At 45.1% G+C, this 14,940-nt stretch overlaps 1 protein-coding gene across 1 annotated transcript; it reads left to right on the top strand.

Moving 5' to 3' along the window:
* The first annotated feature begins 353 nt into the window (after window positions 1-353).
* On the top strand, window positions 354-6,208 carry LOC129810733 (uncharacterized). The gene is made up of 3 exons (XM_055861530.1): window positions 354-1,020; window positions 4,166-4,265; window positions 5,059-6,208. The coding sequence occupies exons 1-3, from the start codon at window positions 658-660 to the stop codon at window positions 5,892-5,894; spliced, it is 1,299 nt and encodes a 432-aa protein (XP_055717505.1). The 5' UTR covers window positions 354-657; the 3' UTR covers window positions 5,895-6,208.
* The last annotated feature ends 8,732 nt before the right edge of the window (window positions 6,209-14,940 follow it).

Raw genomic sequence — 14,940 nt, 5'->3', positions numbered from 1 at the left:
GTATCATATCAATTAAAAAAGGGGTGTAGTTATCAACATTACATTCCATATTTGTTTTGGACGGGTTGGACCTACAATTTACTCATAATGAGTCACAGAATTGTTCAAAAATTAGTACATGTTTAAATTGATATAGGGAACACTAAGAACAACTAATTAGGAAAATAAGCCAGCTAAATTTACTGATATGAATGACAAGTTACTGACAAGTGCGCGCGCTGTTGAAACGTTCCAAATGTGAACAGGAGGAGTTAACCTGCATTAAATGTAACACTGATGACGTTGAAGATGTCTAGAGATTCGCACAGTTGGACGTCCAATAAAAATGTGGTGTGGTGTCTGAAGGTGTTAAAGGCAGGTTGACAGGCTACATGCAGGCTGTACTGTGAACGAACATATCCTACCACGTTGTGTCTCATCTCACCAGTCAAGAGCGCAGTGTGTGCGCCTCGCCTCCTTTCTCGGGAAAAACTCTGTCGAATGTCAGAGAACAGCTGGGAGCTTCATTTCAGAAGTCTGGCGGTTTCAAAAGTCTCGTCTCCCTGCTCACAGAGTGACTGTTCTGTTCAGCCAAACGGAACGGTGCGCTTCAACAACTTAACAACTTTTAAAGTGGGGAATACAGCACTGCAACAGCGTGGAAGGAATTTCTCATAGATGTCCACTCAATTGGAAAGAGGCCTACAGCTAGAGACGACCAAGCTTAATGCTCTGAAACTCGAATTCGATGAGGAGATTGATGTGGAAAGTCTCGACGGATGCCTGCCCGAGGAGCGGCACGGCGGCGCGGAGAAAGGATCGAAGGTGGTCACGGAACAGCATTCGCTGCAGACGCCGCGCAAGTCGACTCGCAGTCCCAAATGCGCCCGCTGTCGGAACCACGGCGTCGTGTCTTGTCTCAAAGGCCACAAGCGCTTCTGTCGCTGGCGTGACTGCCAGTGCGCGAATTGTGTGCTCGTGGTGGAGCGGCAGCGGGTGATGGCTGCGCAAGTCGCCCTGCGGAGACAGCAGGCGACAGAGGTGAGTGTCAGGGACATCCGACTTTTACTGGCAGGATATAATTTAAGAAAGATAATTATCATATCATGTAGGCCTAAATGCTGTATGTAAATGTTTTGTAACTTGTGTCAGTCCATGATTTTGTAATTACAGGTTAAATACAGGTCAGATATGATGACTAACTCATGTGCGTCATGCACCTATTCCTTTTTGTCTACATTTGCTCTGATAGAGAATTGTGGAAATTGAAACAAGAGAACAATTAATTGTCCTAATCTATGTAAAAAGAAAGTTGCCTATGATTTATATATTCTCTTAGATAGTGTGTGACTAAGCAGATTCATATGCATTGCTCTTTAACTTTTGTGATAATGAAAACAAGAACAATATTGTTCCATATTCCCTGAAAAAAACGTAGGCTGTTTTTGCTTTACATTTCTGGATAGCATAGGTTATGTTTTCCTGTTATATTTGTTTTATTTATACTGAACATAAATACAAATGCAACATGCAACAATTTCAATGATTTTACTGAGTTACAGTACATTTCATATAAAGAAATCAGTCAATTGAAATAAATAAATTAGACCCTAATCTATGGATTTCACATGACCGTGCAGGGGCACAGCCATGGGTGTGCCTGGGAGGGCATAGGCCCACAGACTGGGGAGCCAGAGCCACACACTGGGGAGCCAAGCCCAGCCAATCAGAATTTGTTTTTCCCCACAAAAGGGCTTTATTACAGACAGAAATACTCCTCAGTTTCATCAGCTGTCTGGGTGGCTGGTCTCAGACGATCCCGCAGGTGAAGAAGCCAGATGTGGAGGTCCTTGGCTGGCGTGGTTACACGTGGTCTGTGGATGTGAGGCCGGTTGGACGTACTGCCAAATTCTCCAAAACAACGTTGGAGGTGGCTTATTGTAGAAAAATGAACATTAAATTCTCTGGCAACAGCTCTGGTGAACATTCCTGCAGTCAGCATTCCAATTGCACGCTCCCTAAAAACTTGAGACATCTGTGGCATTGTGTTGTGGCAAAACAGATTTTTTTTTTGTGGCCTTTTAGTGTCCCTAGCAGAAGGTGTACCTGTGTAATGATCATGCTTTTTAATCAGCTTCTTGATATGCCACACCTGTCAGGATGGATTATCTTGGCAAAAGAGAAACACTTACTAACAGGGATGTAAACGAATTTGTCCACAACATTTTTGAGGAATAAGCATTTTGTGTGTATGGAACATTTCTGGGATCTTTTATTTCAGCTCATGAAACATGGACTTTACATGTTGCGTTTATATTTTTTTCCAGTATAGATTTAGTTATTCCACTCATGAAACGAATTTGTTTACACTCACAAGCATTTTGTCATAGAAATTGTAGGCCTTTCATCAGGAAACTCATTTGTAATTATTCTGTAACAAACTAGCAACTTCATGCAGTAGCCTACAATACATTACAGAGGTTAAGACTGTACTTACATACCTGGTTTATTGTAATATATTATTCCATCATAATTCCATGCTCTACATTTTATTTCGTTGTTTCAACTAATTATTATTAAGTAACAGACTTTTGTAGTTTACTAAAGTTTTTGGTCAAAGTGTTACCCAAACTTTTTTTGCGGGCCCAAACTTAGTTCCAACTTTTAAAAAATTGGGCAAAAATTTAGTCAACTTAAAACAATCTGTTTGCTCAACTCATATGTTCTTTCAACTAGAAATAAATATTTTAGCATCTTAACTAAAAAAGACTGTGGAACTGGTTATACACATGAAAATAGTGCTTCTAACATACAATGTTTTCAATTGACATATGTTACACACTTTGACATACATGAATAGATTGTGCATGTTCATTTATGCAGTAACTGTAATTCAAAATGTCCTCACCTGGGATCTGAACTCACAACCATTTGGTTCACGCAATTCTTCCTCCTACTCCACCATGTCTGTGTCAATTATCACTTAATCTGACTATTCCCTCATCATTGACTTATTGACTTATTTCAGCAATTTGAGGGCTTTCTGTCTAGTTGTCTAATGTTGGTGGGGCATATTGTAATATAGAGCCCGTACTGTTTTAATGATACTCCTGCCTCCCGGGTGGCGCAGTCGTCTAGGGCACTGCATCGCAGTGCTAACTGCGCCACCAGAGTCTCTGGGTTCGCGCCCAGGCTCTGTCGGAGCCGGCCGCGACCGGGAGGTCCGTGGGGCGACGCACAATTGGCATAGCGTCGTCCGGGGTGGGGAGGGTTTGGCCGGTAGGGATATCCTTGTCTCATCGCGCTCCAGCGACTCCTGTGGCGGGCCAGGCGCAGTGCGCGCCAGCCAAGGGGGCCAGGTACACGGTGTTTCCTCCGACACATTGGTGCGGCTGGCTTCCGGGTTGGAGGCGCGCTGTGTTAAGAAGCAGTACGGCTGGTTGGGTTGTGCTTCGGAGGACGCATGGCTTTCGACCTTCGTCTCTCCCGAGACCATACGGGAGTTGTAGCGATGAGACAAGGTAGTAATTACTAGCGATTGGATACCACGAAAATTGGAGAGAAAATGGGATAAAATAAAAAAATTAAATTAAAAAAAAAATGATACTCCTGAATCACTATGATCAATAAAATAGATGTACTTTGAAGTGAATGTACTTTGAAGTGTAGCCATACAGGTGAAATCAGTAATTGACACAGACATGGTGGTTTAGCAGGGAAATTGGTATGCCATGAACCAAGCAGATTGTGAGTTCAAATCCCAGGTGATGAACTGTATAAATGAACATGCACAATGTAATCATGTATGTGAACGTGTGTCAAATATGTCAGTTGAAAACATTGTATGTCAAAAGCACCGTGTGAGTAACTAGTTCCACAGCCTTTTTAAGTGAAGATACCCAAATAAGAATTGTATGAACATATGAGACAAGTTGAGCAAACACAACATTTTAAGTCGACTGTTTTTTTGCCTAAGTTTTCTCAAGGTGGGGCTAAGTTTGGGCCAACTAAAAAATAAAAGGGCAGGTAACACTTTGATCGAAAGTTGAGTAAACTAAAAAAGGCTGTGGAACAAGCTACTTGATAATAATAATTAGTTGAAACAACTCTTTTTTTTTTACAGCGTGGGGTTAATGCACATGTAAATATATTTCAATGTATGTTATCTCTCCCCATTCCTCTGCAGGGTAAAAAAGGGGTCAGAGGAACAGCCACACCATTAGCTCGCACAGGGTATCAACGCTACACCAGAGCACCTAGCATCCTAGCTAAGAGTATCTTAGAGGGTATGTATGTCCTATAATTCCAGCTAAGAGTATCTTAGAGGGTATCACTTAGAATTCTAGCTAAGAGTATCTTAGAAGGTATGAGTGATACACCAGTGCACCTATATACTTCAAGAGTATCTCAGAGAGTATGTATCAGTGACACACCTGGGGTAATACAAATGATGCAAATGAGAGGATATGGAATTACACATTGTGTTTACCAGCGAGCGGTTGGGAGGGACAACGTTGTTTTGAGGTTGTGTTTCTTCTACTTTCCCCTGAGTAAGCACATGAACGTGTACACACACTAGGCCATGCCATCATAGCTGTGTTTAGAGCATCTACTTTGTCTTTATGAATTTTGACTTAATTTACCTAAATACACTTTGTGAAGTGATTATGTTAAAAGAGAACGTGTTCTCAGGTACACTCTGAGAACAAAAAGTGCTATCTATAACCAGAAAGGTTTCTACGGCTGTCCCCATAAGAGAACCCTTGGAAGAAGCCCTGTTGGTTCTAGGCCGGGTTTCTGTATAAGCACTTTGTGACATCTGCTGATGTAAAAAGAGCTTTATAAATACATTTGATTGATTGAGGTAAAACCCTTTTGGGTTCCATGTAGGACCCTCTGTGGAAAGGGTTCTACATGGAACCCAAGAGTTCTACCTGGAACCAAAAAGGGTTCTACATGAACCAAAAAAGGTTCTCCTATGGGGACAGCCGTAGAACCCTTTTGGAACTCTTTTTTCTAAGAGTGTATCATTAATCATTAGGCAGGTAAATGACATCAGTCTTGTTTACTTCCCTATAGGCTACAAACCCCCATTGAATGAGGACGGACCCTGGTCCAAGCGAGGTCACTTCTCCTCTGTCAGTGCCCGGATGAGGAAAAGGAGGGCTTTTGCTGATAAGGAGCTGGAGAGTGTGATGCTGGAGAGGGAGCTGAGACAGAGAGAGCTGGAGGACCTATCAGGTCTCACCCTGCTTCACCACCCTGCCATGGCAGGGCTGCCCTCTTCCCTCCACCACTGCTGCCCACAGAATGACCCCGGGGTGGCCACCTACGTGCCTGTGCACAAATACAAACCGGGCCCTGTGCTGTATGAGTGTGACTTCCACTGCTACCAGGAAGAGGTCAAGGCCCGATCCACAGCAGAGAGCGGTTATGGCTACGGTCAGTTCATGTTACAGTGTAACTCTAACTCTGTAATTCTGGAACCCATGGAGCGAGCCAGGGAGAGAGCACTAGAGAGCTGGAAGTGTTCCAGGAAGAGGGAGACCTGTCAAGAGCCGTCACTCCTGCCCTCACTACAACTCCAACAGAGCGGGAGTAGTAATTCTGAAGGCTCAGCTGATCTGGACAGGGATAAGACCACGCCAAAAAGGGTAAAAGACGATCCAACAGCTCCAAAGTTCGGCATGCCAAAAACAGCCCTCACACACTCTGACTCTCCCTCTGAGCCTAAGCATGTGTTTCAGAGAGAGGAACAACCATATAGGCACAGCATAGAACCGCACCTCCTCCCACCGAAGGACTGGTCAGCAGGGGGGCCTAGGCATCATGACAGGCCTCAGATCAACTCAGTAAAACCCACAGTGGTGAGGCAGCCATTACCCTTCTCAGTGGAGTCACTGCTGAGGGCTTGACGAACTCTTGGTAATAATCGTTAGCTAGCAAGAAATAGAGGTGTCTATGCTATATCTAAAACAGTGGAATGTAGGTGTTACAAATATTTTGGTAGCACTTTACTCTGTGTGCCAATATTTTTTTTCAGAAGTGCATTTTCTATATCAACACTGGTTGTAAAATTTGTAACTAGGGGAATATTTATACCCAAATCTATTTTGAAATGTTATACAGTTATACATTAGTTTGTTTTATAAATTGCTCAGCATTTTTTAAAGGATTGTAAGATATTGTATTTTGAAAGCAATAAACTAGACATGTATATACAATGTAACGTGTTGTATAATCTCCAGTTTGTATTCCCATATCATTGTCCTTTTTCTTTTTCTAACCGCAAACTTGCTTTAACTTAAAAAAAACTGTTTCATGTGTCATATTAATGTATTAGTATACTGTTGTATTGTACTATGTGCTATACTCCCTTGGCTAAATAACTAACACTATCATATTTAAATAATTCAGAAGATACTTTTAGAATGCTTTCACACGTAAAAATAATTTTAAAAGGTGAAAGTAGAGAGGTCAGCTCCTGAACTGCTGCACGGTGCGCGTCGTATATCCTCGAACACGGTATCCACACTGCCGGCTCCTGTCCTCCCTCACAGGGTTAACGCTGTCAAAATAAACTCTTTGCTGTTCAAAAATCCCTTTAATTCTAAAGAAAACAAAGAAAGAAAGGAGTACATGGGTAGGCTAGTGGCCTGCAGCTCTCTGAGAGAATGAGAGAGAACAGTGTACATAGGAGTACATGGGTAGGCTAGTGGCCTGCAGCTCTCTGAGAGAGAGCGAACAGAGTACATAGGAGTACATGGGTAGGCTAGTGGCCTGCAGCTCTCTGAGAGATAGAGAACAGAGTACATAGGAGTACATGGGTAGGCTGGTGGCCTGCAGCTCTCTGAGAGATAGAGAACAGAGTACATAGGAGTACATGGGTAGGCTGGTGGCCTGCAGCTCTCTGAGAGAGAGAGAACAGAGTACATAGGAGTACATGGGTAGGCTGGTGGCCTGCAGCTCTCTGAGAGAGATAGAGAACAGAGTACATAGGAGTACATGGGTAGGCTGGTGGCCTGCTGCTCTCTGAGAGATAGAGAACAGCGCACATAGGAGTACATGGGTAGGCTGGTGGCCTGCAGCTCTCTGAGAGAGATAGAGAACAGAGTACATAGGAGTACATGGGTAGGCTGGTGGCCTGCAGCTCTCTGAGAGAGAGAGAACAGAGTACATAGGAGTACATGGGTAGGCTGGTGGCCTGCAGCTCTCTGAGAGAGATAGAGAACAGAGTACATAGGAGTACATGGGTAGGCTGGTGGCCTGCAGCTCTCTGAGAGAGATAGAGAACAGAGTACATAGGAGTACATGGGTAGGCTGGTGGCCTGCAGCTCTCTGAGAGAGAACAGAGTACATAGGAGTACATGGATAGGCTGGTGGCCTGCAGTTCTCTGAGAGAGAGAGGGAGAGAACATTAGAAACCAAAGAGAAACACCTACAAGCCTGTTGAACACTTTCATAGTGCTCTCTAATAAATGCCATTAAATTCCAAAGAATTGCATGCATGCACACGCACGCGAGCACACACACACACACACACACACACACACACACACACACACACACACACACAATAATGGCACCCCGAACACACGTACACACACAGTCTTGTATAACTAACCTTGTGGGGACACACAATTCAGTCCCATTCAAAATCCTATTCTTAACCTCTTAGAAATAGCATTTGACCTCGTGGGGACTAACAAAATATCCCCAGTTTGTCAAATTGTTGTTTTGTTTACTATTCTTGTGGGGACTTCTGGTTACCTAGGCAACATTGTTCTTTATTGTAGGCCAAGCTTGACGCCACTGGAGTTGGTTTGAACCCGCAGTTGATCTGTATCCTCCACTGTGTTGTCTTCTCTCTCTCATTCCTATCCTCCGTAGTAATCTGGGCGAGAAGAAAGACAGATCGTTTTGACAACTGTGGACTGTGTGGCGTCAGCACAGGTGATAGCACACTGCTCCTGTCTTTGTCCGGAATGCAGAAAGATAGGCCTTTCTCTCTCTTTTCCCTCTCAGGCCTTTCATAAACAGTAGGCTCTGAACAGAAGAGAGGAGGTGTGCCTGCCAGTACTAACGACAGACAGAACAGTGTCTGTGTCTTAATAGAAGTCTATCAACGTGGATTTAGTCATATTAAGACCATATGAAGGGCAGAAATGACCATTCTCTCTGGGGTAGACAAGCACTCCTCACTGAGATAATGACTCGTGTGAAGAAGAATACGTTGGATATAAATACATTTTTCCTCTCACAAAGCGGAGGGAACGACTCATTCTTCCATTGGCACATTCCATTTTGAGGCTTCTTTAGAACGGCCTTCTGTGGTCTTAATAGATTGTGACATCGCTCAGAATGCTAGTCGTGTCCCATTTGTCATTAGGATTGTGTGGGACAGAAAGATTAGTGTATTGTTCCCTAGGTGTCTGTCTGCTCTTCGGAAAGGTCTGAATTGGCTTCCTATCACCAGTTTATTAAAATGTTTCTTTGTTGGGAAAACCATAAGGTGGGTGGGGGAGTGTGTGTGTCTGTCTGTGCATGTGTGTGTGTGCCCATGCGGACAGTATTGGACGGGGTTGAATACCTGACAGAGCAGTTAGCTGCTGGTTTTAACACGGCGTCAGATTTATATCAGCTCTACAAAACAACTTGAACCTCCAGACTCTTGTCACACAGCTTTTGGCTGCTTTGCCTTTCTCTCCGCCCGCTTATACCTCATTTCCATTTCAGCAATATTCATTTCACAGATGGTTTTAAAAAGCTTGCTTTGGCCCTTCAGCTCTGCTTCCTTTAGTAAACACACCGCTGCTTGGTTTATTGCAAAACCTGACCAACCTGTTATTTCAAACACAGACCAAGCCTCTCTCTAACCCCAGCCTCCACAGGTTTATTTACCCTGCTGGCCTAGCGCTGTGCCGAGCTTGAAGCCACTGGCCCACCATGTTCGTGTAGTCTAATGTAGATATCAGCGTCTGAGCTCCCCTGACAGGGCATCAGCACCTTTAGTATAAGGGCCCACAGGGAGGCTCTTTGATCCGGCTGCCAGGATACAGCTCCTCTGACTGTGGGATTCTCTGGGTTCCTCAGCCCTCGCCCTGCCCTGTTCCCCGGCCCTCGCCCCGCCCTGTTCCCCGGCCCTCGCCCCGCCCTGTTCCCCAGCCCTGGCCCTGCCCTGTTCCCCGGCCCTCACCCTGCCCTGTTCCCCAGCCCTGGCCCTGCCCTGTTCCCCGGCCCTCACCCTGCCCTGTTCCCCAGCCCTGGCCCTGCCCTGTTCCCCGGCCCTCGCCCTGCCCTGTTCCCCAGCCCTCGCCCTGCCCTGTTCCCCGGCCCTCGCCCTGCCCTGTTCCCCGGCCCTCGCCCTGCCCTGTTCCCCGGCCCTCACCCTGCCCTGTTCCCCAGCCCTGGCCCTGCCCTGTTCCACAGCCCTCACCCTGCCCTGTTCCCCGGCCCTGGCCCTGCCCTGTTCCCCGGCCCTCGCCCTGCCCTGTTCCCCGGCCCTCGCCCTGCCCTGTTCCCCGGCCCTCGCCCTGCCCTGTTCCCCGGCCCTCGCCCTGCCCTGTTCCCCGGCCCTCGCCCTGCCCTGTTCCCCAGCCCTCGCCCTGCCCTGTTCCCCGGCCCTCGCCCTGCCCTGTTCCCCAGCCCTCGCCCTGCCCTGTTCCCCGGCCCTCACCCTGCCCTGTTCCCCAGCCCTCGCCCTGCCCTGTTCCCCAGCCCTCGCCCTGCCCTGTTCCCCGGCCCTCACCCTGCCCTGTTCCCCAGCCCTCGCCCTGCCCTGTTCCCCAGCCCTCGCCCTGCCCTGTTCCCCGGCCCTCGCCCTGCCCTGTTCCCCAGCCCTGGCCCTGCCCTGTTCTGCACCCTGCACTGTTCTGTAGAGTTTGGCCAGTTCACACCGCAGAAGGTGAAAGGGAATCAGAAACGTTTAGTTGTATGGTGTCACCTGCCTCAGACTATAACACAGCTAGCACATCAGATTGTACTTCAATAGAATACAATACAATACACACACAACTTATTGTCAACATAGTCACATACAACACAGTATAGTATTTCCAATATGGAATAACACAGCAACAGAAACGTAGTCGGTCAGTAACCAAACAGTGTAACAGATACTGAAACCACAGTAAAATAGTCACCCTATTTCTCAGGAATATGATTTGTCCCTACAAACTTAGCAGGAGCAGGACCTTCACAAATAACAAGCCGCTGGGCTCGACTTTCAGCCTCTCCTAATATACAACATTTGGGTTTGGGCTAACCACCCCACATAACACTTCCAGAAGCTCAAACAGGAGACTCAGTAATAGACAGGCTGTGTAACTGAGACAGCCACTGCGGAATAGACATTTCATAACTTTAGAAACAGGCCGTATAGAGTTCTCTCCCTCCCTCACCCCACTTCCATCTCCCCGGTCGGGGATTTTTTATCCACTTGGGTTGTGTGTGGAACTCCCCTCTCCTGCCACTGTCTTCTCAGGTCAATGAACAGCCAAAAGCCTGGTGCCCACAGTTGTAGCTGTACAGAAATACTGTTAGTGTCACAAGGGCTGGCTTGGCCGCTGGAGCCCTACCTCTGCAATATTAGAAACCAAACAACCACAACCTCTCCTCTGTCAGCCTGCCTCTCTCAGCCCCTTTCTGCCTCATAGGCCAATAGGGCCAAGGGCTGTGAGCTGCTGCTGGGGCATGAGCAGTAATGAAGATAACAATGATGATTATGGTGATGATGATGATGATGATGCATTCTCAACTGGACAATGATCGTCTCCTTCATCTCATGTAACAATAAGGTCAAGCACCACTACATCACCAATGACAGCCACATGTGACTCAAGGGCGTTCTGTTTGCGTTTAATTATAAATGACTTACTGCAACGAATAGGTGAGAGGATATTCCTGCCTCATCCCCTCCATGCTGAGCTGTGGATACAACTTTAACCTTCATAGCCCACCCCAGCCTCAACATTCACCCCTTCACCCTTCGTATCATATCAGGGCCAAGGCATGCCAGCCCAGCCAGGAGAGTTCAGGAACTTTATGGGCCGAGGGTAGCAGCAATAACAGCACTGAAAATAGCCCTGGTCCTCCACCCTGTGAACCATTAGCATGATATTTACCCAGCCTGGTTCTGATTTTACCCCACAGTAACCCACACCAACAACATGTCTTACATATTCCCAGTCCTGGCAACCCACCACAATGTTATCTGGATGTTTGTCTGTAAAGCCCCTATCCTAACTTATTGGCACCCTCTTAAAAATGATTGATTTCCACTGGGGACAAGCTCGTAAAAGGGGAAAAGTGGGGGAGTTATAAAACTGTTTTGATGTTGGGTTACGAGACCTCTGGGGAATAACAGCTGGCAGTGAGCTGGAGGGTGGAGTGCTGGGGAAGGGCTGGCAGGGTGAAGCAAGGCAAGATGTAGTATTGTATGAGAAAATGTACTGTATGAGACTGATTGGAGTTTGAATCCAGCTCTTTCATGCCACAAGACTGTGTTAGCCCGCTGAGCTAAACCCAAGGCTTTACTGTGGTCAATGCAGCTTCCCCTCACCTGCCAATAACAGCAGGCTATTTAAAAGCTATTTACCGCATGGGATTAGCTTTACAGACATAGCTAGCCTAACCATAGCCACCACATTTTTGAACATCTTGGCATAGTTCTGTTATAATCTCCACCCGGCACAGCCAGAAGAGGACTGGCCACCCCTCATAGCCTGGTTCCTCTCTAGGTTTCTTCCTAGGTTTTGGCCTTTCTAGGGAGTTCTTCCTAGCCACCGTGCTTCTACACCTGCATTCTAGCTGTTTGGGGTTTTAGGCTGGGTCTCTGTACAGCACTTCGAGATATTAGCTGATGTACGAAGGGCTATATAAAATAAAACTTGATTGATTGACTTGATAACCATAGCTAACATAACTAACCTCACAGAGAACACCAGCAGAGAGAGAGAGGAAAACCAGGGAGGGGTTACAGTCTGAAATATAAGTTACTCTAATAGCTGTGACAATATAGTGCCAATAAAAGGCTGTTATTATGCGTCTCGGGTTTCTGTGCAGCATGTGTTAGAATCATTCACAGAGATCAAACAGGCCTCCCTATTCCAGTCGTCTATTCTGACTGCCGTTAGATACACCAGACGATAAGGTGAATGAAGCTTTAACTGATGCTCATAGTGTGTCACACAGAGCTAGGCTGATTTCTCTTTCTCTTTCTCTAAATTGTTCCTCTAATTTGATGGTAAGTCTATGTTTTGACAGATAACCTTCATGGGCCTATGAGTAGCTAGATCCATATTGATTCAAGCCTAAAGATCTAGAGAAACCCACTCATTCTCTATGCTCCAACTGACTGACCACATTCAACATCAATTATTCAATATATTTTTAAGTTCCACGTTTTATTTGTCACATGCACACGAACAGTGAAACGCTTAGCTTGTAAGCCCTTCCTAACAGTGCAGTCAGTATTCAATATAAAAATAGTATAACTAATAAAATAAAATGTATAAAACAAGAAATAAGAGAGGATGCTATATACAGGTCAGTGCCAGTACCACATTTACATTGTGCAGGGATACTGGAGTACTAGAGGTAGACATGTACATATAGGCAGGGATTAATATATCGCTCAATACCGCAGGAGGTTGGTGGCACCTTCATTGGGGAGGATGGGCTCATGGTAATGACTGGAGCGGAATCAGTGGAACGGTATCAAATACATCAAACACATAGTTTCCATGGTTTCCAGGTGTTTGCTGCCATTCCATTCGCTACGTTCCGGTCCTTATTATGAGCCGTTGTCCCCTCAGCAGCCTCCACCGCTCTACACCTAGTATATGGTTACTTGTAATGATATTGCACAAACAGATTTCTAACAGGCTTCACTGCTGGCCTGAGCAAAGCAGCGTAATACAACATTTAATAAACACGCATACATTCATGATGGGTAAATATAGCCATGAATCTGAAAGTCTTCCACTGACACTTTATTTACTTAAATGGAAAAAATAATGGATTTAACGCTCTGAAGGTAAATGTGATATTATCTGTCAGTATGCAACAGTATTGACTGCCTCCCGTCCATGTGATGGTAACTGTGGAAAAAGGCAGTAGCCTATTTGATTCAGATGAGCAGTATTAGAAATGACTTCAGGGTTTCCACTCTTACTTTCACACTGCACTGGGTGGGTGGACAAGCGTGAACGCCCACACAAATACACGCACGCACATACATGCGCACAAGCAATCTCAGACACACGCTCTCAAGTAAGACAAAAAGAAAACACACACTCTCGTAGATTCACACAGATACACACACTACAGATAAAAGCACACAGATACACACACTACAGATAAAAGCACACAGATACACACACTACAGATAAAAGCACACAGCTACACACACTACAGATAAAAGCACACAGCTACACACACTACAGATAAAAGCACACAGCTACACACACTACAGATAAAACACACAGATACACACACTACAGATAAAACACACAGATACACACACTACAGATAAAAGCACTGTAACTGCGGTCCTCCTCCTCTTCAATCGAAAAGGAGGAGTATTGAGGGAACCAAGGCGCAGCGGAGTTTGAACACATAATTTATTAAAGAAAACACGAACTTGACTAAACTAACAAAAACAACAAACGGTGTAGACAGACCTGAACGACGAACTTACATTTAAACACGAGAACGCACGAACAGGGAAAAATAGCCTACACATAAAATGACGATGTACAACACAAACCGAACAGTCCCGTATGGTGCGACAAACACTGACACAGGAGACAACCACCCACAACGAACACTGTGAAAACACCTACCTAAATATGACTCTTAATTAGAGGAACGCAAAACACCTGCCTCTAATTAAGAGCCATACCAGGCAACCCATAAACCAACATAGAAACAGAAAACATAGAATGCCCACCCAAACTCACGTCCTGACCAACTAACACATACAACAAACTAACAGAAATAGGTCAGGAACGTGACAAGCACACAGATACACACACTACAGATAAAACACACAGATAAAACACACAGATACACACACTACAGATAAAACACACAGATACACACACTACAGATAAAACACAGATACACACACTACAGATAAAAGCACACAGATACAAACACTACAGATAAAAGCACACAGCTACACACACTACAGATAAAACACACAGATACACACACTACAGATAAAACACACAGATACACACACTACAGATAAAAGCACACAGCTACACACACTACAGATAAAAGCACACAGATACACACACTACAGATAAAAGCACACAGATACACACACTACAGATAAAAGCACACAGATACACACACTACAGATAAAAGCACACAGATACACACACTACAGATAAAAGCACACAGATACACACACTTCTTAAGACTCATACACACACACACTTACTCCATAAAACACACTCAGACACACACAGATACAAAACAACATACACAGATACACACAGACACACACAGATACACACAGAAACACACAGACACACACAGATATATAGACACACACAGATGTTTTAAAATATCTTTTGATTTCATCTTTATTTAACCAGGTAGGCCAGTTGAGAACAAGATCTCATTTACAATTGCGACCTGGCCAAGATAAAGCAAAGCAGTGCGACAAAAAAGAGTTAGAGTTACACATGGGATGAACAAAAGTACAGTCAATAGCAATAGAAAAATGTACAGTGTGTGCAAATGGAGTAAGGAGGTAAGGCAAAAAATAGGCAATAGAAGCGAAGTAATTACAATTTAGCAAATGAACACTGGAGTGATAGATGTGCAGGTGATGATGTGCAAGTAGAAATACTGATGTGCAAAAGAGCCAAAAAAGCAAATAAAAACAATATGGGGCTGAGGTAGGTAGTAGATTGGTGGGCCATTTACAGATGGGCCATTTACAGATGG

The sequence above is a fragment of the Salvelinus fontinalis genome, chromosome 14 (genome assembly GCF_029448725.1).
Source record: "Salvelinus fontinalis isolate EN_2023a chromosome 14, ASM2944872v1, whole genome shotgun sequence".
Taxonomy (NCBI): domain Eukaryota; kingdom Metazoa; phylum Chordata; class Actinopteri; order Salmoniformes; family Salmonidae; genus Salvelinus; species Salvelinus fontinalis.
This window is presented reverse-complemented; position numbering and strand designations above follow the sequence as displayed.

Excerpts from the sequence above, each read along its gene's own strand:
- LOC129810733 (XM_055861530.1), top strand. The coding sequence starts at position 658 with ATGTCCACTCAATTGGAAAGAGGCCTACAGCTAGAGACGACCAAGCTT. Across the intron at positions 1,021-4,165 it reads GGAGACAGCAGGCGACAGAG|GGTAAAAAAGGGGTCAGAGG; the intron begins GTGAGTGTCAGG and ends ATTCCTCTGCAG. Across the intron at positions 4,266-5,058 it reads AGCTAAGAGTATCTTAGAGG|GCTACAAACCCCCATTGAAT; the intron begins GTATGTATGTCC and ends ACTTCCCTATAG.